The 27,462-nt window shown below is 31.3% G+C and overlaps 1 protein-coding gene across 2 annotated transcripts; it reads right to left on the bottom strand.

Moving 5' to 3' along the window:
• Positions 1-7,131: 7,131 nt before the first annotated feature.
• Positions 7,132-11,001, bottom strand: LOC107891293 (guanylate kinase 2). Of its 2 annotated transcripts, XM_041100697.1 has the most exons (11): positions 10,687-11,001; positions 10,168-10,201; positions 9,885-9,980; positions 9,676-9,752; positions 9,457-9,586; positions 8,919-9,281; positions 8,330-8,451; positions 8,116-8,251; positions 7,983-8,028; positions 7,800-7,905; positions 7,132-7,722 (listed from the first exon to the last, which is right to left on the bottom strand). In XM_041100697.1, the coding sequence occupies exons 2-11, from the start codon at positions 10,168-10,170 to the stop codon at positions 7,611-7,613; spliced, it is 1,191 nt and encodes a 396-aa protein (XP_040956631.1). In that variant the 5' UTR covers positions 10,171-10,201; positions 10,687-11,001; the 3' UTR covers positions 7,132-7,610. The 2 variants fall into 2 exon arrangements, with proteins under 2 accessions (XP_040956631.1, XP_040956630.1); XM_041100696.1 differs by having other exon boundaries at positions 10,168-10,996.
• Between the last annotated feature and the right edge of the window lie 16,461 nt (positions 11,002-27,462).

Here is a 27,462-nt window from a genome sequence, read left to right as displayed (position 1 = left end):
CGTTCCGACACCTCTGAAAATTCAAGCCATTACATTTTTTTTTTCGTCGGATTTGTGGTCCCGAAACCACTGTTCCGACTAAGCCTAAAATCGGGCTATTACAGGAATCATCTTATTGGGCCTTGTCTTCAAGAAATTGGGCTTGTATTCCATCTTCTACCGAAATTGGTTCGTTGATGCTCGTAACGGAGATCCAATGCGCTTTGGGTGCAAGATTCGGTTTCTTGGACCAAGATTTTTAAGATTTGAAATCTTGATTTTCTTGATTCTTGAAATCGCTCCAAATAGCAAAATTGGGCCAAGATTCGGTTTCTTTATTTTCTTGAAAATAAGAAAGTGAATCTTGATTTTCTTGATTTGAGCCCATCACCTTCTTGAGCTTGGGTCGGCCTTTGTGACTCGTATCAGAAAATGATAATGAATTAACGTATTTCTGATAAATACACTTATAGTGTATCACCTGTGTATCCCTCGATGTTCTAATAGGTTCAACGGGCATAATTACTGTTGCTGATCATGTGAATAAGCTATGTAATTATATGGATGAATTACTGTTGATATGTATAAGTTACTATTGATACGGATAAATTTCTATTATTACTGATGAATTACAGGTTATACGAATAGAAATGAATTGATATAAATGCTATGTGATTTACATAGTATTGATGATATATGGTGAACTAAAGTATGAAATGAAAGTTAATTATAAGTGCTTGAGCTTGAATACTTATTGTTTTCACTTGTGATGATTCGATGAAATATGGGCATTATGGTACTAACTTATTGATGGTTTTATATGCTTAGGCAATTGGAAAAATTGGTTGGATTGTATGGAAATGACATTACATGTTATATTGATGTATGAATTGGTGATATATATGTAATATGAGATATAGATAGTTTTACTACGTATATGGCACTTAGTGTGCAAAATACCGAGTATTCGACGTTAATTCCAATGGTTTAATGGAAGAGATGATGGTACGAGAATAGAAATGACGATATGAGTCAGTACAGGTATATGTGATATGCTCGACAAGTAAGTGATATTTGATAAATTCATATGATGCGTAAGTGAAAGTTGATGAATTCATATTTGAAGTACCTAGTTGTTAATGCAATAAGAATTAAATTGGAAGGAGCTGAATTATAAGTATTTATGTTGCTTTAAATTGTGAATAAATTGTTAAATTATTTATAATACCGATAATCATACGGCTTACTAAGCTTATTAGCTTACTCTGTTTATTTTCTGTATTTTTTCAATGATTTGAAAGCTCGCTCGGGTTGGAAGTCATCGAAGATTTCATCACACTATCCAGGAGTTGATTTGGTATTTTTTATCTCTGTGAAATTGGTAATATGGCATGTATAGGCTAGTTGATTATATGAGATGTATAAGTTATTTTAGCTATTGAAGCTTATATGTGTTGATGTGTTTAAGCCATGTGATTTGGCTTAACTTGGCTAAATATTTGGTTATGTATATGTGTGCTAAATATGGTATGTTTGGCATTTTGATTGATGGAATTTATTATGCAAATGGTTTGAATATGTGATGGATATGTGAATCGAAATTGCTTAAATGATAATTGGTATGTGGATGTTTATGAGGTTGAATTATTGAATAGATTATATGCATATTTTGGCTTATAAGTCTTGTTGGTTTGGTATGCATTTGATGACACAAATGGTATTGGTTTGAGATGAGTTTTAATGTAAGAATGGCATGGATTTGAAAGGTGAAATGGATGTATATGAAATGGTGTAATATGTGTAATGAAAAATGATTAATTGGTTGCTTATTTGAATGTGGTTTTGGTACCATTGGGTTGATTATAGATGCATGTGTTTTGGGTGAGGAAAATGGCTTAAAACAAGACTAAATTTTGCCCCACATGGTTGAGCACACGGGCGTGTGACTCGACCGTGTGTCCGCTGTAGCTTAACTAATTAAGTCAGTGAGTTACACGGCCTAGACACACGAGCGTGTCTACTGGTCGTGGGTGGCACACGGGCGTGTGGTCGGCAGTGTGACCTAAGTCAGTATGTATGCCCTGTTTCCACACGACTTGTGACACGGGTATGTCTGGTGGCCCTGTGAGGCACACAAGTGTGTGACCTTAGTACGAAAATTTTCTTAAGTTTTCCTAAAAATTTTATATGTTCCTGATTTAGTCCTGAATGTATGTTCTAAGCTTTATATGCTCAATTTAAGCATGTTATAATATTAAATGAATGAAAAATACTGAATTGAGTTGTTAATTGATAAATGTTTGTTCTGATTTGAGTTACGGATCGGTAATGCCTCTTAACCTATTCCGGCGACGGTTACGGGTTAGGGGTGTTACAAAATTCATGAAGGATATCCTCTCTAAGAAGAAAAGATTTAGGGAATTTGAGATAGTGGCATTAACAAATGAATGTAGTGCATTTTTGCAAAACAAACTTCCCTAAAAAATGAAAGATACAGGGAGCTTTACCATACCTATGTCGGTGTCTTACTATGGTATGACTTTATGTGATTTGGGAACGAGTATCAACTTGATGCCTATGTCGGTGTTTAGGCGATTAGGTATTAGCGAGGCCAAACCAACTACTATTACACTCTAACTAGCAGATAAATCATTAGCACATCCTGACGAGAATATCAAAGATGTATTGGTACGTGTAGATAAATTTATATTTCGAGCTGATTTTATTGTTTTGGTTTTTGAAATAGATAAAGAAGTCCCTATCATTCTAGGAAGGCCTTTCTTGGCAATTGGTAGGACGTTGATCGATGTGCAGAAAGGTGAACTCACCATGCGAGTTCAAGATGAACATGTGACCTTTAATGTACTCAAGGCCATAAGATCTCCTGACGAGGTTAAAGACTGTTCTGTTGTTTCCAAGGTAGATTCATTAGTTCCTATAGAATTGGAACTTAATTCTCTAAACGAACCATTGAAATGTATTTTATTATCTAATCCACCAAATTACAATGAAGATGATAAATGTTCGGCTTCATTAGAAGTTAGTTCGAAGAGGATCATTTTGAAAGATCAATTTAAATCATTTGAGTTGTCATCTCCAAAGTTGACTGAAGACAATGAAAATAGGTCTATCGAAGGACAGGAGATTGATCTAATCTCGAGTATTTGATCTTGGAAAACTCAAGTCTCGATGGTTAGAAGTCGGAATCATTTATCCTATATCTAACAGTTATTGGGTGTTGTTCAATATGGACTGAAAAAGGATGGAATTAAATTTTGACCTAATGACTTTAACTGCTACTATTGGGTCTTGACTGAAATCTCAAACTTTAAAAAATAAAGGAGTTAAAATTAACCAAATTAAAGTGTAATGACTAAATTTATAACTTACACACAATACAATTATTCAAAGACCAATAAAAGAAATTAACCTAAGGATGTAATTGAGCCAAGTCGAGTTTGAATACTAACGATCTCAAGCTCGAGCCGATTTGGAGCTTGAGACTCAGCTCAAGCTCAATCAAATATCTATTTTAAGCTTGAGCTTGACTTGAGATATAGTTGAGCTGCTCAAGCTCAAACTCAATTAAGTTAATTTATCAATTTTTGTATTCAAACTCAAATTTAAACTCAATTAAGCTCGTATGTATTCAAGTTTGAGCTAGGCTCAATAATTGAACTTAGGGTTCATAATGTATTAAAGGCAATAACGTAATTCAATAATATAAAAATATTAAAAATGAAAAGTTCAATAAGGCTCGCAAGTCAACTATTGCGAAGTTCAAATTCGACTCGATAGCTCAAGCTCGACTTGCTATTTACTAAATTATGTTCAAATTTCTTTAAGTGAAACTCAAGTAGATTATGAGCTCTAATATCGGGACAAATTAGGCCGAATTGCCAGAAGGCAAAGGATTTTAGATTGGAGCTTGGAAAATAACAAGATTCTCTTGGAATTTTTTAGGATCTTATGGTTTATCACTTGTTTTGCGTCATAGCCACACAATGACAGCGGCTAGTTGAATATCATCGTTGGAGGTGATGCTTACGGAGCCATATCCGACTAGCAATTTTAATAATTCAAATTCCTTTTTCAAGATTCCTCCCAATTTTATTTTATTTATTTATAATCTATATATTTTAAATTTTATTTTATTAAAACTAATGATAAATTTTTGCAAATATAATGATATCCATATTGAATACTTTTTATATTATTTATTTTTACATATAATTATTTTTTAATTTGTAAAATTCTAATATCTTATTTTTTTAAAATTAATTATTTATCTAAACAAAACAATTATATATTCTATTATTTTATATTGATAAATTCTAAAATACTAGCATTTTAAAAACTCAATAAATTTAAAAATTTTCGTCCAAATTCACCGTAATTCTATCGTAAAATTTTAACCCAAATATAATTTTGCAAATTACTATCAACTTTTCTTCAAGGCTCAAACAGGAAAAGGCTTCATCTTTCTAGGGTTTATCAACCAACAAACCCTAATACACTGATATACACTATAAAACAAGCAAAGCCATAATAAAAATCCCAAAGTTCCTTTATTCACTAATGAAACATTCAATTAAGTAACTTTCAGAGCTTATTAGGGAGTAACTTTCTAAAAATGGTAAGCAAAGTCAAGCACAAAATCTTGAACGGTTTTCTCACTAAAATATCAGTTAAGCTATCCTCCATTGGCGGCGGCGACAGTACTAGAGACATTACTAAACATTTCTAATAATTAACCAAACAAAATTGAAAATATACTACACTAAAAACACTACATCTCGCTACTTCACAATTCACGTTGTCAAATATTAAAAACAATTTCAACAATTCTTTACAACAAAGAATCAAACAAAATTAACATTAGCTTACTAAATGTCAAAAGAACAATAGCACGCACTTATATCATAAGTAGAATATATTCAACCCACGTAACAACAGTAATGGCATTATAATTTTAATGATTTAAACAATTTATAATAACAAAGAATATAACAAAATTAACACTAACTTGCTATGGCGACAACCAAAAACAATAACACAAATTTCTTATACCGTACCTAGAACAAATTCAACAAATGTAACAAAAATAACATCAACTCTAATAAAATTAACGCTAATTTACTACCACGACAATCAAAATAATAATAACATATTCAACAAATGTTGGCCACTAAAAAAATTATAAATTCATTAAATGCAAATGTTAAACACAATAAAAACATAATATTGGCAAAAGAAATAATGGCAACTTTCATAAAATTATGTTATGAATTATGGCAAGAAAAAAAAAAAGCACTTGTATAGAAATTTTGGAAGTATTTTAAATGTTTGAGGAGAGAGGAATGGTTCGGACATTTTAAGATAGTACGAATTCTGTACTTATTGGTGTCGAGTTCAATGTATCACAAAATGATCTTAACTCAAACGGGAGTTGAAATCTTTTTCCGTCAATTTAAATCCATATCTTTAATTCTTAAAAGAAATTTCTAAAAAGTTGTAGAATACCTAAAATGAATTCAATAAATAATAAGCAATTAGTTTAAGCGAAGTGCTGAAATAAATTCAATGTTTCGACATGGTATTAAGAAACGATTTTGATTTTAGTTTGTAAGCTATGTACAATTAATTCCGGTCTATTACTTAAAGATTTAGCTTGATACTGATACAGAATACGGGATTAGTTATTGGGTTCACTTCAGTAGATATTTTAAGAAAAAAAAAAAGATTTACATTTGAGAAGAAAATATTTATAGTGATACATATATATTAGATTTGTTTAAGAATTCGATTATTTGTCCAAACTCGAAAGTTTGTTTGAAATTTAGTAGGATTTGAACATAAATATAAGGCCTAAAATATAAGTTTAAACAAAAAATTAAAAGAGCTTAAAAACTGGATCGAGCATTGAACTTAGCAACTAGATGCACTTTGGTGCTTGTACTTTTTTCGATCTACTTTGGTCCTTGAATTTGGCAACTAGATTCATTTGTCCCTGTATTTGGATTCTATCAAGATTTGATGATGTGATCAACATTACTAGAATAAGACCAAATCGAATGGACCGAGAATTGATTGATATACCGGTCTAAACAATAAGTTGAATTGATCGACTCAGAAATTGGTAAAAATTGAAAATTAAGACAAAAATTGACAGTTAAACAGGTTGAACCGATTTAATAATTTTTTCTTATATTTTTATGAATTTTATTATTTATTTAATTATTGATGGTATATTTTTTTCTAGTAATGAAGTGACACAATCTCAGAGTACCACAACATCAAATTTTTATATGTTTTAAGTTCAGGGGTCAAAATAGACGGAAAAAAAATACAAATACCAAAGTGAATCTAGTTGTCAAGTTTAGGGGCCAAAAATTATACTATCCCTTTATTAAATTATGTATATATAATAAATATTTTAATCCAAATTTCCTTCAGTTTTATTTTACAGCAAATATGATTGGCATAGTGCCGAAACCATGAAAAGGGCTTTTGGTTTTCTCTCAAATCGTCTTGAAGAAGAGGAAAAAGCCTCTTAAAATACCCAGTGAGAGTGTGTTGAAACCAAGTGAAGAAATTTGATGAGCCTTGCTCGACTCATATGGGGAGCAAAAGTACAAGTAGTAGATAAAGCAAGGATCTCATTCTCAACCACAAATTTTTTTTTTATAGCGATTTTGGTTTTAGGTACATTTTTCATTATTTACTTTATATTTGAAACTTTACAAATAAAATTAGTTTTTTAAGCAAATTTTCCTATTAAAAAAATAAATATTTTAGAAAATAATATAAGATATATATATTTGTGTATTTTATATACATATATAAAAAATATTTATTTTTCTCCTGATTTGATTTTATTAACATATAAATAATATCAATGTTTATAATTTAAAGGTGATTAAATTAAGTCATTTAATTTTGAAAGTCTTATAATTTTTTAGATATTTTTATGCTATAAATGATTAAATTAAAATATATCAAATATAAATAGTGAACTGATTTATGTATTTGGAATAGATTTTATATTTCTATTACATTATCTTGCTGCATCTATGATTCTAGAAAAAATAAATATTGGTCGTTTTACTCTAATTTCACATTTGAAAGTTAATCAGAAAGAAAAAAAGAATGTTAAGTTGAAGTAGCAACCAAATTAAGATAACTTTAGTTTTTACAAATTCTCATTCAAGACTCCCAATCTGATCAAATTCTTTGTGTACCACAAACTCATCTGTCAGCTATTGTTCCCTTCAATCGGAATCTATTCATTATTTGGATAAAACAAATTCATTGATCAAATTTCGTTATCATCTGTTTCATTCTATTCGAACCTTTGATCCATTCAATAGTCAACTTGTGATGCTTCTTTTTCTTGGATTGACACAGACAAACCCACCCATATCTTCCAATCAAATATATATTCACTTACTACTTGGCTCAACACTATCCACTGCCGCACAAATCATGAATTCTCTCTCATTGCCCCATGTAGGAATTGCTAATTGTTCAAATACTACATCCTGGTTCTTAAACAAGCAAAGAAAAAAGCTTTCTTATCATAGTTCCCCTTTTGTCAACTACAAAACCATGTTAAGGGTTGGTTGCAGTCGTCAGCTCAGTTTCTCATTTAAGCCATCTGAAAATGAATCAAGGGCATAGACATTTAGTCCTCTTGTCCGACCGGGTGCCCCACCTTTTAGCGACGACACATCCAATGCAATCCTGAATAAACCACAAATGCTTTCTTCAACTCATTCCTCCTGCTTTAAGAAAAAGGGAAAGAGCAAGTATAAACTTACAAGTTCTTTGACGCTTTCTCGAGTTCCGGAGTCTCACAATTTATGAGGATCTTGTTATCGATTTTTGACACCGAATGGTTCGAAGGCAGATCAATCCCTTTGGGTGCTGGATGACATTTCAACTCAATTACTTTCTGTTTACAATAAAAATAAATAAAGCAATGGAGAAAATAATCTTCTTACATGGCTTATGATTAGTTGGTGCACTTCCATTCAGCCCTAGCAGTTCCTATATCATATTGAATTCATTGGATAAGGATATTTGTCAAAAGAAGTTAAGATGCATATGATACAGTTCAAGGGAAAAAGAAGTCACCTTAAGATTCTCATAGCACTCCTCGAGATTATCATTGTATAATATATGACCAAAGATGCCAGAAGATTTCCCTTGCTCAATTTCTGCTTCCGCATTCCGTAGTCGTTTTAGGATTTGCTCCTCTGTCTCAGTCCCCCTATTTACAGCATTCTAGTTATTACAAGACTAGGATTATGGTATAGTGATAAATATCGAATGGACAGTACTGATTCACCTTGCACGGAGCCGCTCTTCAAGCTCTCTCATTGTGGGCGGACAGATAAAAATGAAAATGGCATCAAGAGAACTTGCCCTCACTGACCTTGCTCCTTGAACATCAATGTCAAGAATGCACCTCTATATAGGGGGGAAAAAAATTCATTTGTGCAGAAAGGTAATTTTCAAGTAAAGAATGCTATACCAACAAGAACCCTTGATACACTTTCTGAAGTACAACAACCAGAAATCCAAAATTCAATGTCGCACCATCTTGTCCAATACCAACATGATATTATCTAAAGGCCATCAAGTTAACTAACGTATATACAAGAGACATTATATACCATTGGTACTCCCCTCGTAACAATATGCAAGGAGATGATACATAACTCATAAATTGTTAAAGGAAGGGTTGACATAAGTATAACTATAATTTCATGAGATCTGACATGCTTAAGTGCTTTGTTACTGTAAGAAAATAACCTAACATCCTGACCTGACGATTTTGCATGCTTAAGCGTTCCATTTCACAGTTTGGTTCCCCAAGTGCAACTTTCAAATCAATTCAACTATTATTAATAGACCAGTAAGAAAGACTGTTTTACCTTCCCAGAGTCTGCTACTGCCTCAACTGCTTCAATACTAGTTCCATAAAGATTCCCATGAACGGAAGCAAACTCAAGAAATTTCCCATCTTTTATATCTTTCTCCATTACACTCCGGTCAGTAAAATGATAATGAACTCCATTCTTCTCGTTGCCCCTTGGTGCACGGGTTGTGTGGCTGACAGAGAACCCAAACATAGATGGGAATTCCTTCATCAACATGTTTATTAGTGTCCCCTTACCAACTCCAGAAGGACCACTGATAACAACCGGCTTCTCAGCATCACCCCTCACACCCCTACTCCAGGCAACAACTTCAGTCCCCCAAAATTTTCTCTGTTCCTTAACATACTTGGTGTCCGCCTACCAATATTGGAACAGATTGAACACTTTTAGGCAACAAAATATACAAATACCTTTTATGCAACTCAGAATCACCGAGTTAATTCCGCAAGAAATTAACTATTCTAGCTGCAGAGTATGTGAAGTTCATCCTATATTAACCCTCAAAAGATCCTTAAGTTTTAAAAATACCAACCTCAAGAAACCAAATGCAGTCATCTGGGGTGGAACCCCTAATAATTATCATTATTCGATCTTCATTCAAAAGAATGGCCGAATGGCCTTTACATGCCTTTGGTTTTGTTCCCAGAACTGTAGGGATCACCCTGAAAAATATACCAGAAACAATTAACTCGCCACTCTAAACTGGAACCTGGAAGAACAAACTAAGTGGTTTCTTCTAGCCAAAACTAACCATTTGCCTGTAGATTTGTCATAAATCTTAACCCCAATATATGATGTGGAATCATTGTCTGCCCCACCAATTACAAACTGCCAAGAGAAATAAACGCCAATCCTCAATCAAAAAAGATGATTGAACATGCTAGCTAAGAGATAACAGACAGTGAAAAAAAGTGAAACACTTCATGGAGAACACCAAATTTAGGCATTAAATTATCATACCGTTTTGTCACCAACGTCGGCAGAGGTCTCCAAGCCTTTGGGTTTTAAACCAAATCCATTTTGTAGATTGTCAAAACAGAATGCCGGGGCTTCACCCTGATGGTTATAAACCAAAACCAAATCAAATCACAATAAAGCTGCACCTTTTTTAGCTACAGCTGAACTAAAACTCAATTAGATTGTTAGCAAAAGTGCCTTCTTCTTTTAACAGATAAGAGAAGAAGAACAAATTTCATATAAATGAATTTATATTATAGAAACAAATTGATGATTAATGGCTCACCATGGAGAACCAATGCCTCCAATACAAGATTCTCCTGATCAATACACATGGAAAGATAAAAATGATCAAATCAAAAGAAAACATATTTCTCAGATCTAGGACACAAATGTAAACCAAACGCATTTGAAAGAAAAATATCATGGATTACATATAAGCAATATAATTACATGTCAAACAAGAACGAAGTAAAAGAGGAGGAAACAAAAGAATCAAATTTTGAGATGCATAACAACAATATAAGAAGCCCAAAATCAAAACCCAGATTTCAATCTAACATTACAATGGCAAAACATAGAAGGCAGGAAAAAGAAACAAGATACAAAACCAAGTGTCAGTTGGTTTTTATGTCAAATTTGAAACAACCCGTGTCTCCAAAACCAAATAAAATGAAAACAAATAGAATAAACTCCCACAAAAACACGTTAGAAATCAAAGCTTGGGGATGAAAAGCTCTAAAAATTTTCGGAAACAAGAGAGAGAGAGAGAAAGAAACATATTGGATAGACAACAAGATCAGACCTTTGATAAGAGCAAAAAAGAAATAATTAAAGAAACTTGGGTAGGCAGATGGTAATTGTAAGAGGGTTAAATAGTAGAAGAGAATAGGAGGGGAAAAAGGGGTTTTCTTCAGGTACTGTGATCTGTAGAAGGCAGCGTTAGGAGGGAGTCAAATCAGAACAAGCTTAGGCTTGAAAAAGAAGATTACAGAAAGAGATTGGGGTGAAGAGAGAGTTGCATTGTCTCTCTTTTATATTTGTAAAGAGAAGGAGTTGGCCCTTCTTTTTTGGTCGCATTCAGTTCACGAAAACAAGAAGACCCGACTGGGGACTGCCTGGCTCTAAATTTCTTGTGAAGTTTCACCTTTTTAAGAAAAATATTAGTATTTTTGCTTTTTTTGGACTTTTATGCGTTTTATTTTATAATGAAATAAATATAATTTAGATTTCTTTTCTTCAAATCCCACAAAATTTAGACAGAATAACATATTAATGTGACGGAAAACAAATACATTCATTATTTTTTTCTCTTTTTAATGATAACACATTAATATATTACATCTAAAACCATATTTATATTAAGTTTACCAAAATCATATCTGAAATAGAATCTAATTGACTTAAAAGAATTTTAGTTGATGAGTTCTATTTTATCATCTTAATTTGGTTTAAAAAAATCAAGCTGAGTAAAATAAAATTCGAGTGATTTGAATAATTTTTTCAAATTAAATTAAAATATTTAAGCTGGTCATATTGAAATCTTGTTGACAATATAACTCATTTCTGAGTTGAAAATAAAATAAGAGAAAAAAAAAACAAGATAGTATGATAATTTAATTGTTTAAGTTCTCAAATTTGTCTTTTTTTTTATTTTTAAAAAAATATAATTTGGCATTTTTATATATTTTATAATTTTTTTATATTTTTATATTTTTTGAATTTATCTATATTTATAAAATTTTTGAAAAATTATTTTATAAATATTTTGAATTTTTAGGGTTATTTTGAATTTTTGTAATTTTTTAGAGGACCAAGTTGCACGTTTTCAAAACTGCCAAGGACCTATGGAAATTTACATCAAACTGTTAGTCAAATACTTCGAGTTGTAAAATTTAACTCAACTCGAACTCGAAAAATCTAATTACTTATCCGAGTTGATTTGAACAAACTAAATAACTTAATTCGATTAACTCAAAATTCGAAAAAAAATTAATCAAATCAAGTTTTGCTCATCCTTACAATTAACTTTATAACAATGGATTAAAAAGAAGTTAAAAAATGCTCTCCTTTCTTTTTGCCACAACTATTAGAGAGAGAGAAACTCATCATACATAAGCGACCGTCCAACCCCTGGACAACGCTACTCACTCCTGCCTATTGCAATCATTACTTCGTCCTTCTTTGGTGTCTCTTTTTCAACCTTAGGGCTTCTGTCCTCTCTCTTCTTTTCCAGTCGCGGATGTTTTGGAAGGTTGTCGGTCACAATCATCCCCACTGCTATCTAGTCTTTCAAGTTTCGATTGTTCAGAGGGGTTAGTTGGTGATGCCCAATGATTACTGTTTTTGTTGGAACCCAATGCTCCTTTTGGTTTATCGATGTTCTCTAGGCTCCATTTCTCATTTGCCGTCGACCCACCATTAGATGGATCAAGGCATTGGAGTATCTACTATCAACCGTGGAGGTTGGTTGATGGGTGGTTTTCTATCCTACTATGTTTTGGTCTTGTGATAACCTTTGTTATCTTTTGCTCTTTTGTTCCCTAACAAGGGAGGCTTAAGCGGCCGAGAGAATGAAGGTTCTGGTACGATCATGATGTGGCCTCAGGTTTCATTAAATCGTGTGAACATCTTTACCTTTAGGTTTGATTTTTTCCTCTCTCGGGTTCTTGACGATATAACATTGAATTTACCTTATATCGTTAGATGTTTTGTTTCACCATAAAGGAATTGCCTACTCATTGAGTGATAAGTGCCCATATTTTGTACATTTTAGGCTCTTATATTTAGCATTTTGTTTGGTTTTTAAGGGAAACGTTGCATTTTAGCTCACTTTGCATAATTAATATCTCATTTATATTTGTTTGAATTTTTATTTAATTATACTTAATTAATTAAGTGTTTTGTGACTTAGATTAGGTTCATGAGAGTTTAAGGTTCGATTTTGAGGATCAGCAACGGAGAAACGAAATGTGGAAAACAAATTGTGCGCCCCAAGCGATTGCCTAATATTATGTTAAGGCCCCTACGCCAAGTTCTAATGTCCCTGCTCCAATTTTAGCACCCTTATGCCCCAAACTTTGAAACTTGGCCTCTAGCTTGACACCATTTCTAGTGCCTAGTGCCAACTTGTGTATTTTGTCCATGTTTTGTTTAAGCTTTAGGGGGTTTTTTTATCCTTTATGAGTATGATTTTCATTATTATTTAAGATGTTTAGTAATTATGATTTGATATTTAATAGTTCGTTTTGTAGTGAAATTGTAACGACCCAAAATCCGTGGGCATCAGAAAAGTGTTTTATCGGGCCTCCATTCTAGTAAACCGAGTTAGTAAATAATTATTAGGAGTAATTAAAATTATGAGTCTGATAGTGTGTTTAATTAGATTTTTTTATTTAGTGAATTTAGTTTAATTTAAAGTAATTAGGAAAAAGGATCAAATTTAATAAAGAGTGAAAGTCTAATTATAGATTAAAAGAAATTAAAAAGGGGTAAAATGGCAATTAAGCCATTTAGCATAGTTGAGGCGGCATAAAGGGAATAAAATCTAAGATTTTATTTGTTTTAATTATATAATTAATGATATTTAAGTATAATTTATATTATATGAATTTGTTTTAACTATAGCCGATGCATTACAGCGTGTAGCGGGAACTGTCTATTCAAAGACAGAGGCAGAACATGAACAACATCTTAGAATAGTGCTACAGATATTACGGGAGAAACAGTTGTATGGAAAGCTCAGTAAATGTGAATTCTGATTATCAGAGGTTGTATTTCTGGGACATGTAGTATCTGCAAACGGAATTTGAGTCGATCCAAAGAAGATTGAAGCGATTGTCCAATGGAAACCACCCAAGAATGTATCAGATGTACGTAGTTTTCTCAGTCTAGCCGGGTATTATAGGAAATTTGTAAACGGATTCTCAAAGATAACTTTGTCAGTGACTAAGTTACTACAAAAGAATGTTTCTTTTGTCTTGGATGAGCAGTGCCAAAGGAGTTTTGAGACATTGAAGTAGATGTTGATTGAGGCACCTATTTTAACATTACCAGACTCAAGAAAAGATTTTGTTGTGTACAGTGATGCTTCTCTGAAAGGTTTGGACTGTATATTAATGCAAAATGGAAAAGTAATAGCTTATGCATCTCGACACTTGAAGCCACATGAACACAACTACCCGACACATGATTTGGAGTTAGCTGCTGTAATTTTTGCATTAAAATTTTGGAGGCATTACTTGTATGGTGAGAAATGTTATATTTACACTGATTATAAAAGTCTTAAATATCTTTTGTCACAAAAGGAGTTGAATCTGAGACAGAGACGATGGATAGAGTTTTTGAAAGATTATGATTGTATTTTAGATTATCATCAGGGGAAGGCAAATGTGGCAGCAGATGCATTGAGCAGAAAAGCAGCGGTTGAATTACGGACAATGCTCGCTCGGCTTAGTATTAATGATGATGGAAATTTGTTAGCCGAGTTAAGAATTAAGCCGGTAATGTTTGATCAAATTAAAGCAGCTCAAATGGAATATGAAAAGTTGATGAAGAAAAAAAAGATGGTACGGAATGGTGTGGTAGAAAATTTTAGTACTGATGAACATGAATATTTGAGGTTCAAAAATTGAATTTGTATTCCAGTTGTTTCTAAACTTAAAGAGTTGATTTTGCCAGAAGCACATGATAGTGCCTTTGCTTTACATCCCAGAGGAACGAAAATGTATCGCGACCTTCGAAGGTTATATTGGTAGCTAGGGATGAAGAAAGATATAGTCGAATATGTTAGTAAATGTCTGACATGTCAGCGAGTAAAAGCAGAGCATCAGGTACTGACAGGTCTACTTCAGCCTATTAGTATTCCTGAGTGGAAATGGGATTGTATCACTATGGATTTTGTTACAGGACTACCGTTATTAGCAAGCAAAAAGAATGCTATCTGAGTAATTGTTGATCGACTTACAAAGTCAGCTCATTTCATAGCAGTCAAAACTGATTGGTCATTACAGAAGCTTGTCGAGGTTTATATTCGGGAAATTGTAAGATTACACGGCATTCCTACATCGATAATCTCAGATCGGGATCCGCGATTTACTTCGAGATTTTGGAGGCAACTACATAATCTTCTGGGAACTCGACTCAATTTTAGTACGGCTTTTCATCCACAGACAGATGGATAATCAGAGCGGGTAATTCAAATTCTAGAAGATATGCTTCGGGCTTGTATCATCGATTTTGAATCAGGTTGGGAACGATATTTGCCACTAGCGGAATTTGTTTATAACTATAGTTTCCAATCTAATATTTAGATGGCTCCGTATGAAGCATTATATGCTCGAATGTGTCGATCACCAGTATGTTGGACAGAATTGAATGAAAGAAAAGTGATTGGGCCAGAACTGATTCAAGAAACAGAAGAAAAAGTTAAGAAGATTAAAGACAGATTGAAAGCATCCTTTGATAGGCAGAAATCATATGCAGACTTGAAAAGACAAGACATTGAATATTTTGTTGGTGAAAAAGTATTCCTTAAAGTATCACCTTGGAAGAAAGTTTTAAGATTTGGCCGAAAGGGTAAATTAAGTCCACGTTTTATTGGGCCGTATGAAATTGTGGAGAGAGTTGGACCAGTTGTTTACCGATTGGCTTTACCTCCAGAATTACAGAAAATTCATGATGTTTTTCATGTTTCCATGTTACGAAAGTATCGATCAGATCCATCTCATATTATTTCTACTGAAAATATTAAGATTAGACCGGATTTGTCATACGAAGAAGAACCAGTTCAAATATTAGCTCGAGAAGTGAAAGAATTAAGAAACAAACGGGTCCCTATGATAAAAGTACTATGGAGAAGCCATAGTGTGGAAGAAGCAACATGGGAACCGGAGGAAACTATGAGATCACAGTATCCTCACTTATTTTTAGGTAAAATTTCGAGGACGAAATTGTTTTTTAAGGGTGGGAGATATGTAACGACCCAAAATCCGTAGGCATTGGAAAAGTGTGTTATCGGGCCTCCGTCTTAGTAAACCGAGTTAGTAAATAATTATTAGGAGTAATTAAAATTATGAGTTTGATAGTTTGTTTAGTTAAAATTTTTTTATTTAGTGAATTTAGTTTAATTTAAAGTAATTAGGAAAAAGGATCAAATTGAATAAAGAGTGAATGTATAATTATAGATTAAAAGAAAGAAAAAAGGGGTAAAATGGCAATTAAGCCATTTAGCATAGCTGAGGCGGCATTAAAGGAGTAAAATCTAATATTTTATTTGTTTTAATTATATAATTAATGATATTTAAATATAATTTATATTATATTAATTTATGATAATTAAATTATAATGATATTATATTATTAAATAAATCAAAACATGTCAATTGTATGGATATGATAAAATACATGTGTAATATATGTATTTGTACATTTGTAATATAATTGTATATTTTCTTAAATTTTAAGTAAAAGATATTTATTAATTAAATCATTATATTAAAAGATTTTATTTATTTGATAAATTAGTTAGATTAAGACAAATGTAAGGTTATGATATAGCACAAATGTATTAATTATATTTGTTATTAAAATAGATATTTTATAATTATTAATTAACTTAAATATAAAATAAAGTAAATGAATAAAAAGAAAAGAAAACATAAAACAAAAGAAACAAAGCTAAAAGTAACAGAGGCCATTTCGAAATAGAGCAGGAAAGAAAAATGAAAGAAAGAAGAAAGGGAAAATTAGGGTTTTAAAGCTTGAAATTTAATTGCTAATATCGAGCCTGAAGCATCGGCCCACAAAGGAAAAGAAAAGATCGTCGAGGATTAAATCCGAAGAGAATTCTAGTTTGTATCACTACAATTCAAACTTTATCATTATTATGTGTTTAATTTACTAATTATGTGTGGTAACTATTTTAAGGTAAGTGTTTAGTAAAATGAAAATTTATGATTGGGTATTGAAATTGAGACTGATACTGAACTAAATTATGGAATACTGAATATTGTTTTGAGTACTGAATTGAATTGTGAAGTTACTGAATATTGTTATGTGTACTGCATTGAACTGTGAGATTACTAAGTAATGAATTACTGCAATAGTGTGAAACTAATTGAAATAAGGAATTATAATTGATACTAAACTAAGATGGAAATTGTACTGAAAAGTGAATTAAATACCCTATTAACTAGTCGGGCTAGTCGGATATAGTTGGCATGCCATAGGATATGGAAGAGTACGGGTTTTTGCCGGCTTATTGATCAGCCATTTATATACCGACTACTGTTACTGTTACCGATTCGACACTTTGTGTGTCGAATACTGTTACAGTTACTATTACATATTCAGCACTTTGTGTGTTGAATACTGTTACTGATTACTGCTACCGTTACTGATTACTGTTTAGGTGCGGTGTACCGTTAATGTACAATGTGTAGTACTGGTGTGTAGGTTGGAATCCGTGTATCCGCCGAGTCTGAGTCAAGTTAATATGGACAAATAAAATAAATTTACTGATAGAACTAAATTTGAATGATATGACATATGTGAAAGTTGAGAATTGAAATAAAGAAATAATAATGGTATATATATAATCAAATGATAATATAAAAGATTGATCTGTTCATTAAGTGATGATAATTGTAATGTAAATGTATGTGTGTGTGATTTAATGTATTTAAATATAAATTGAATTATAGTGATACCACTGAGTATATGCATACTCAGCGTACGGTTGTTTCCGTACGCAGGTTGTAGAAGTCAAGTACTGAACCAGCATCCAAAGCCAGACCCGACTTCAGTAAACTTTTGATGATGTATATTTTCTTTTGGTAATGTGGCATGTACATAGGATGTATATAAAGGTTATTATGTTTTGAATATAAATGGTTAAAAATGTTAGTAGTACAAGTCTAAGAATTATAATGAAAGAAGTTTATTCGTTTGAATTTAATTAGTACATTGATAAATTTAAATTGATATTATATTGAATTGGTTGAATTCGTTATGTTTGGAAATGGATACAATTTTATTTGCAGGGGGTTTTATGTGAAAATAAGCAGAGGTGCTGTCGAAAAAAAAATTTTCTAGAGTACTTGAACGAGTCTCATTTCACTTTTAATATATGTTTTAGACTTCGAGAGTTCATTATAAGGACTTAGTTATTCAATTATACTATGAATGTCATTTTATTTATGAATTATTCGTAAGTTGTCTGATATATTCGGTAATGTCTCGCAACTCTGTTTTGGTGACGGTTCGGGGTTAGGGGGTGTTATAGAAATATTATGTCAAAGGTAATGAAACAATTTTTTTTTTGGACTGAGACAATAAAATATTAAAGTAATGATTCTTTGTAAGTGAAATTTTGTCTCATATTTAAATGATAAGTTATTTTATTTAATTACTTAATATTTTACTATGGGTTACTTCCCACCTCTTTTTTTTTTACTTACCTTTAAAATGTCATTTTATTCTCTTAATTATTTTTCAAAAATAACAAAATTTTATTATAAATTAGACTAATTTTATTTAATTAGAATAAGTATATTTTTAAAATACAAAAATATATTAGTTAATAAATTTAAAAATAAACACTAAAATAATGTGCAACTCATATAACTTGAGAACTAATTTTCATTGATGTCTAAATCGGATCGGACCAATCGGTTGGATCAAAAACCGATCAAGATATCGGTGCGGGGAAATGACTTTGAACTAGTTAGACCAAGAACTAAGTTTTTATTATTTTTAATAACTTGTGCTAGTAATGCAAATTTGTTTTTTCAGCAGTTATAAACCATTATTTCTAATAGTTATAAACCGATTTTTTTTAGTTACAAAAATATTAAATATTTTTCTGATTGCTAAATGAAAATATTACCTTTTTGTCCTTGCTAAATTATATTTTTCCCTTCCAAAATTTTATAAATAGGAGGCATTTTTCCTTCATTTGATACACAACTGAAAAACAAAGTTTCTTCTACTCTCTTTCTCTCCCTCTCGACTCTAGGAGTTTGGGTTTTAAGTGGGACCGTTTGTGACCCGTCCAATTTTTGAGAATTGATCCTAGTGTGATTTTTCCGATTAATTCTATTTTTAGATTATTTTAGTAGAGTAATACTAATTGAGTTCTACTTTCCTTATTCGGGTCTACGAATATCGTAGAATTGTGTTAACTTTGGGGGACAACATCCACTATACGATTACACCAGTCAAGGTGATTTCGTTTTTAAGACAATAATTCTTTCATGGCACATTAATACCTTATTCATTTATTCTGAATTTATTTTCCGGTCAATACTAACGAATTTGTTTTGCTATGTTCTAAAAATTTATAATTTCTAATCAAACAAATTTTTAGAATATTCATGAAACAAAGGCTACAAAATTTAGGTTTGGGTTTTAGATAGACAATGACACGTGTGCGGGAATTCAAACGGGGTACCCGGCAAGTTGCTAAAATATGTTAATCCCCTACGCATAGTTGCATTTAGAAATCTTTCTTAGTACTATGATTACGTGACATTAATGTTTTAAGAATTTTATTTTATATTTTAAAGTGAAGTAAAAAATATATCTGCTTCCGCGTGAATGAAGGGCCTACCCACATGGACAAGTTGAATCCAAATTCCTACAAACGTAAACTTCTTTGCTTACGACTTCTAGATGGAGCTCCCAAACTTGGAATCAAAGTAAACTGCTCCCACATATTATTGAATTCAGTTGTTGAGTTCAAATTAAAATTGATAATTTTTTTATTTAAGTTTAATTATAAAAATATAATATATAATTACACTACAGATCACTCTAAAATAACATCGTTTTTTTTAGTCTCTAATTTTTTTCAATTTAATCACTTTAATTAAGATAATTGTTCGAATTGATCACTGTCGATGAAAGTTCCGTTAATCTACTAATGGATTACTGATGTGATATTTTTTATGTTTAACTAAAGCTAAGGACCTTTCTATAATTAATCTGAAACACTTTTTATTTATTTATTTACAACATGAAAATTTTAATAGTGACATCACTTAACATTTGAATCCTCTTCAAGAAGAAAAATCCAACCGTAACAACGACGAACCATGACCATGATCCCATCCTTTTCGACGAACCCCTTTGTTAGCATAACACTACTAGTTACCCTGCCGCTACCAACAAGATCATGGGAAACCAAACATAATGAAAAAAAATCAAAATCTATACTGTATAGATAATGAAATGTGAAATCCAAATAACTTAGGTAGCTCAATACTAGAAGCACAACAGTTATGGGTGATTAAGAAAGATACTAAAAGCACAAGGTCGACCAATGACCCATTCCACACAATTTCTACTTATGATGATTGAAAGCAATAAGTTATCCATTACTGAGACCGTAAGTACTGCTTCTGCAGTTGCTGGTTCAAGGCAAGATAATTGAGTTGTTGGATGATGAACATTAGTTGATTCAAGAACCGTCCATTGACATAATTCTGTCGACAAACAGGCATGTATACATTTTCCCTTCTGATCTATTCCGTTTCCTGAACGTGAAAAATGCCTTTTTCCCACACATTTCGCATCTTGCAGTTGACTTGATTACCATATCAGCAAGCGGAATTATGTCAAATCTAAATTAGATTTATTGTGAATGATCATCACCTCATAATCCCCATCTAAGCCCTCGTTGTATTATATGAAATAAATGAAACACATGTATTTATTTTGCTATTATTTTTCATACATAATATGTTTATTTCAACTCTTTCAAAATTCAAACGAATTTCAATTTTGAACAGACAATCTACCCATATTCAACCAAAATTTAATTTAAAGCATTTGCAAAACTTAAATACCTAATCTAACATTTTTATTCCACAATTAACCATTTAGTTAAATTAAATATTAACAAAACCTAGAGTGCTCTAAATAATGAAACACTTAAAACTATACTTTATGGCCGTCTGCCCTCCTTTCCTTTTTTTCCGCAAACATAAAATAAAACCCTAAACCCTATTTCAGAATCGAAACACTTAGCCGACAACCACTTTATAAATTCAATCAAGCTTACTGTTGAGTTATTGAGTTAGTGCATCAAGTTGTTGAGTGTCATAAACTAAATTATTTTCTTTTAGCCTTATCATCAAGTGGTTCTAATGTTTTTTTTGGGGTTATATCTTCATTTTATTTTGATTATTTCAATTTTAACTTATAAGATTAGTTAATGAGGTCAATTTTATAATGTTAATCTTTGATGCATGACTAATTTGGATACTCGAATGAAGAAGAAAAGAAGAAGAGAATCGGAAAGTTTGGGAATTTTAGGATTTCTTGCAATAATTAAAGCAAACCCTGGTGGCCACCGCCTCCGCCTCCGCCTCCGCCGGCCTTAGCTAAGAATAAAAGGTGGTAGATAAGTCAAAGCATGGCGTGGCTTTCTATACGTAACCTCCTTCACTTTTAAGACTTTAGAAATTATGTCGCTTTCTTCTTCTTTTTAATCATTTTATAACCCACATAATCATAATAATCTAACAATGAAGACCATGATTGGTGAGGATATCTTTAAAATTTCATCAGCCGGCCGAAAAGAAAACATAGGAACTGAATGAATGGAAGCAATATGGGCTAAAATGATTGATGTTGGACTCAAAATTTTGGTAATTGTTATAGGCTTCGTGTTGAATAAGCTATTGGGTTTTATTGTGCATAGCTCATAACCATTAGCTAAAACAATTGGACAAATCTTCGTCTTCCAAAGTAGAAGAAAGTTTTATGTATTTTTAATCCCTGCCTGGGCTTCATAACTTGCTCCCTCTTTTGGTGTAATGTAAGGGGTGAATGAGGAAGATTCCAGGGGACGAGAAAGAATTTTTTTTTTAAATCTGTATGAATTTAGGTTGTATAAAAATGAAAAGGAATAAAATAATTAATGGAAAAAATTATTATTTTTAAATTTATTGTATTTTTAAAATAAATTTATCGTATCATTTCAGCTTTGTGTTAATCTCGAATTTAAATCCATATTAAGTTATTCGAGATTTAAATTTTTTTAATCTTTTCAGATTTTAACCACTTGAAGATGAAATTATTTAAAGTTTAATTGGTTTTTAATAATTAAGATATGAGATTTGATATAGATCACAAATCTTACAGGCTTTTCTTGTTTTATTAAGTAGTCTGCTTCTGCCAATTAATAGCACTAACTTGCTTTAGCGTAAGTAAACGTTATTCTCTTCCTCCACATGAAAACGAGTGTTTGCAGGATAGCATTTATTATTTAAATTAATGTATGCTATCTAAGAAATAATTGCACGTTGAGCTAGACAAGCACCAAAAAATTAAGAGATGTTACTCAACATATTCAACAAATAAGGCAAGCAAGTTAAAACCATCTCACCAAAACTTACTCTCTTCATCTCTTGTTCAAACTACCCTTCTTAGATTGACTGAAAAAAAGTGCCATATGAGCACTAAATTAAACTTTTGATCTATTTACATGTTAGGTTGTCCCTTTTGAAATTAAATTTAAATAGCCCTTAAAATATATTTTATTTTTTTTAAATAATATACTTAAAATTTTATATAAAATTCTTATTTAAATTACCTAAATATATCCTTCAAAAAATTTTCTCAAGTTTATCTAAATTCAAATATGCTAGGGAATGGATTGAATATGTTTAAATTTAGATAAACTTGAGGAAATTTTTTTAGGGCTATATTTGGGTAATTTAAATAAAAATTATATATTTTAACTTTATTGTTTAAAAAAATAAAAAATGAGAAGAATTTATTTTTGTTATTCTTATATCTTTTAAAAGATATTTAAATTTAATTTCAAAAGGGGACAAACCAAACATGTAAATAGACCAAAAGTTTAACTTGGTGTTGCCATACTCTCTTGTGGCACTTCTTTTCAACCAATCTAAAAAGGGTAATTACTTCATCAGGTCCCTAAACGTTTTACCTTTACGTACTTCTGTTTAGTGCCGCCAATTTGTTAGCCGAAACTAAAAAGAATTGTTTTATGCTTTTATTTTTACAATGATTAAAGCATGATTGAGAGATTTTTAAGGTGGTACCACTTGAGAAAGTGGCAGTACCCAACTCTATTATAAAAATCAGGTTATTTCCATAATTAATCTTGAATTGAATTATTTTCAAACTTTTTTTAATTTATATAATCAATTCCTAAAAAAGTCTTCAAACACGAAAAGGAGAGGAGCAACAACACCTTGTGGGCACTTTAGCGGGTGGCCAGGCGCTGCCTTGGAGGTTTCATCTGTTTTTCTCCTTTTTCCTCACCGAATTGTTCGTTTAAACCTTGAAACAACTTTGGGTCTTATTTTCACTAGTTATACTTGGGTCTACATCAACAAGGACACTAAAGCAAACCTTAAGGGCACGTTTGGTTCGCTGTATTGGATTAGAGGCGTATTGGATTAGAGGTGTATTGGGATTAGAGGTGTATTGGATTAGAGGTGTAATAGCTAATCCACTGTTTGGTTGAATGTAATGGAATAGAGCGTAATAGTAAAACTGTGTTTGGTTGAATGTAATAGAGGTGTAATAGCATAATGGAAAAAACTAAAATGACTAGAATACCTTAGCATAAATTTATTTTGGTAAATGATTATTGTTATTGTTATTTAAATATAATAAGATTATTATTATCAATAATAAATAATTTAATCATATTTAACATAATTATATTAATATATTTTAATTAAAATATATAATTTAATAAAATTCTTAATAATTAATATTCTTATATTAATTACTGAAATCATAATATATATACTGTAAAATATAAATAACATAATTATTATTAAATATATTTAATTAAACTATATAATTTAATAAAATTCTTAATAATTAATATTCTTATATAATTACTCAAATCATAATATATGATACTATAAAATATAAATTAACATAATTATTATTAAATATATTTAATTAAAATATATAATTTAATGAAATTCTTAATAATTAATATTCTTATATTAATTACTGAAATCATAATATATGATACTGTAAATAAAATTAACATAATTATTATTAAATATATTTTAATTAAACTATATAATTTAATAAAATTCTTAATAATAATATTCTTATATTAATTTACTCAAATCATAATATATGATACTGTAAATATAAATTAACATAATTATATTAAATATATTTTAATAAACTATATAATTAATAAAATTTAATAATTAATATTCTTATATAATTTACTCAAATCATAATATATGATACTGTAAAATATAAATTAACATAATTATTATAATATATTTTAATTAAAATATATAATTTAATGAAATTCTTAATAATTAATATTCTTATATTAATTTACTGAAATCATAATATATGATACTGTAAAATATAAATTAACATAATTATTATTAAATATATTTTAATTAAACTATATAATTTAATAAAATTCTTAATAATTAATATTCTTATATTAATTTACTCAAATCATAATATATGATACTGTAAAATATAAATTAACATAATTATTATTAAATATATAACTTGAAAATTATATTCTGCATAAACATAATTAACTTATACTAAGAAAAAGTTAGATGAAAATGAAATTGTACATCATAATCAATATGTTCAAAAGTTTTACAACATCAAAAGTTTGAACATTGATATTTAATGGTGAGAAAGAAATCTTCTGACCCATTCCAATCGGGCAACAGAAGGTAAACTGAAGAAAACGATCATTTGAGTTGGATGATCGGGAATTTTACTCAAAGCATCATACCGCTGATCGTCGGTTAAACCTTCAATTGACCATAAGGCTGAATATAAATTTGAAGCTTTCTCTTCCATCTTTTCTTCAGACTTCTGCTGAACTACCACTCGGAGGCAATACTCATACTGATTCTATCGCCAACGGCCTGGATTTTTTCCCCCAACAAGGTGGCAGCCTCCTCAAATGAAGCATACACATTATCACGAGCATCATATTTCTTTTTTCTCTGTTTGAAGATGAGGAACCCCCTTGATCTCTATCTCCTCGCGGATCCATACCGGAAACATCCATGTCGTCTAAAGAGACGTCAGCTTCGCAGTCATAGAATGTGTTTCTCTCTTCATTCATATCTGTAGTACGATCATCCTCAGCATGTATTTCCTCAAGAACATCAGCAGCTGTTTGGCGTCTTTCCAGTCGCCCGATCTCTGCGTATATGGCAGTAAGCTGGTTGTAGTAAGGGAAAGAACGATGTCTGAACTGAGAGGCTTCTTTGTGACTCTGAAAAAAAACGAGGAAATCATATTAGTTATAAGTTTTGTAAAAAAAGCAATAATACTTGAAATACATTTTACCTTAACATAGGATTCCCAAACACATCTTCAGCAACAACGAGCTGCCTTGCTGTCCCAACCAAAACCGTGTTTTTTGACCATTAGCATGTCGTAGACGACTGACCATTCCTTTTTAAGCACCTAATCCGAGATTCAATATTTGGTCTCGCCTTCAACATTGCTCCTGGTAAAGCCTTTTCTAGCATTTCTCTAGCTCGTTCAAATAACCGGCTTGAATCCGGTATCAGCATTAAATGTTCCTCATTGTGCAAATCCACCATGCAAGAAACCAAGCTGCATCCTCTTCTGGACCCATTTTCTTTGCTTCCTCGAGAGCTTGAGAAAGCACCCGTTGGTGCCTGACATATTGTTCTAAGAAAAAACAATAACTATTTACTATTTGTATCATGATCAAAAGGTGACATTTATATTATACGTAGTTCAATACTAATTTTAATTTTCCTGCGAATGATATTATTAATTCAACAAGTTTAGTACAATAAGAAATTAATCAAAGACCACCAAGTTTCATAACTAATACATAAAATAACATAAAAATCAATCAAATCAATTTGTCCTAAACCTAACTATTTTAATGTTGCCTTCATCCATTTGTTGCTATTCCATCTCCAGTTGCCCAGCATCCGATGGATATTTGTGAATTCGGTTCATCGTCATCCACCACATTAGTATTCCTTCTCCACCTCGCTTCAATGGGATCAATACTATATGGTTCGAATAAATTATGGAGCAACAACTCAATAATAATTTTTGTGCACCTTACAGGATAAACGATGGACTCCTAGTATTCCCCATCTAAGTTTAATAAAGCCAAAGCATCTTTCAATGACATTACGTGCTGAGGCATGTTTCATATTAAAAAACTCTTGCGGAGAACTTGGCTGATAACCCTGACGCCACTCGTTCAAATGATATCGCTGTCCTCTAAATGGTGCAAGAAATCCCTCACAATTGTGTATCCAGCATCAACTAGATAATAACAACCTATAAAATAATTTTTTAAAAATGATTAATTCAGCAAACAAAGTTTGATCTCAATGAATATTCAAATTCCTCTAAGTATACACTGTACCATGAGGAACTTTAAGTCCATGTCTTCTACTGATGGCATCTCGGACACCCGTCCATCGGCAACTGAACCTTCCCAACCCAGGAAGAACGATAAACAATTGCATATCAGGTTGACAAACACCTAGCCATATTTGTTGCTATGTCACCTTTTCGGGTTCGATATCTAGTTTATCAGCTGTTGCACCCTAATCTTTATGTGGGTTCCATCAAGAGCACCTAAGCAATTCTATATCACATGAATAAAACCTTGTGTTAGAATACTAATTTAAATCTAAGTGAACTAAATTGTTTACAAGCTATATCTAAAACTCAGTCTACTACCTTAACCATTCCACCTGTGTCAGAGAGTCGCTGTAATTGGCTCCGGCTTTTCAATAAGACATCTTGTAAGCTATGACAGATCTAAAACACTATGAAATGCTCTGCTTACAGTTTCCCCGGACCTTCTAAGTGATGCTTGATAACTCGATTTTTTCAGGTGATGGAGATATATGTAAAACATTGCTACTTGCTCACTCAACAAGCATGAACCTGACGACTTCAATCCCCCTATCGATTTCTAACATCTCACTTAGTTTACAAAAGGCAGTTCTATTCATCCTAAGCTTGTTCAATACAAGTCTCGTCACTAGCATATACAAGCCTCCTTCACATATCCCGTTTTGCATAAAAATCTAAGTGTAGACCTAATCCTTGGTGATAGTCTGTAGCTAAGGCTGGCACCATTCTTAAACAAGAACAAATCGCAATCGACAGATTTCCAACCATAATGTCAAAGCCAAGACCATTCTTTTACGCCTCACACTTTGTGCAATTAAAGCAGCGAGCCATTACTGCAACATATTAAAATTATAACACACACTATCAATGAATTGAAGTTGCAATTACACATTATAAATAAAAAAACAATACAAATTTAGAACACACGAAGCAAAATAGTTGATTACTAAATGATATCGTTGCAACTTTAATTTCATTTCTTTATGAATCACCCAAACAATAAAGAAATTATAAAGCATGTATATGACCTAAAATTATTGTTGGTGTATGTATATTGACCTAAAATTACTTGTTGGTTTAATGTTATTGTCCCTAAAAAACATTGCTGGTGGTATGTATAATTGTTGGTTTAATGTTATTTACCCTAAAAAACATTTGTTGGTGTATGTAT

This window comes from Gossypium hirsutum, chromosome D09, assembly GCF_007990345.1.
Source record: "Gossypium hirsutum isolate 1008001.06 chromosome D09, Gossypium_hirsutum_v2.1, whole genome shotgun sequence".
NCBI lineage: Eukaryota > Viridiplantae > Streptophyta > Magnoliopsida > Malvales > Malvaceae > Gossypium > Gossypium hirsutum.
The sequence above is the reverse complement of the archived record's forward strand: the minus strand, read 5'-3'. Positions and strand labels throughout refer to the sequence as shown.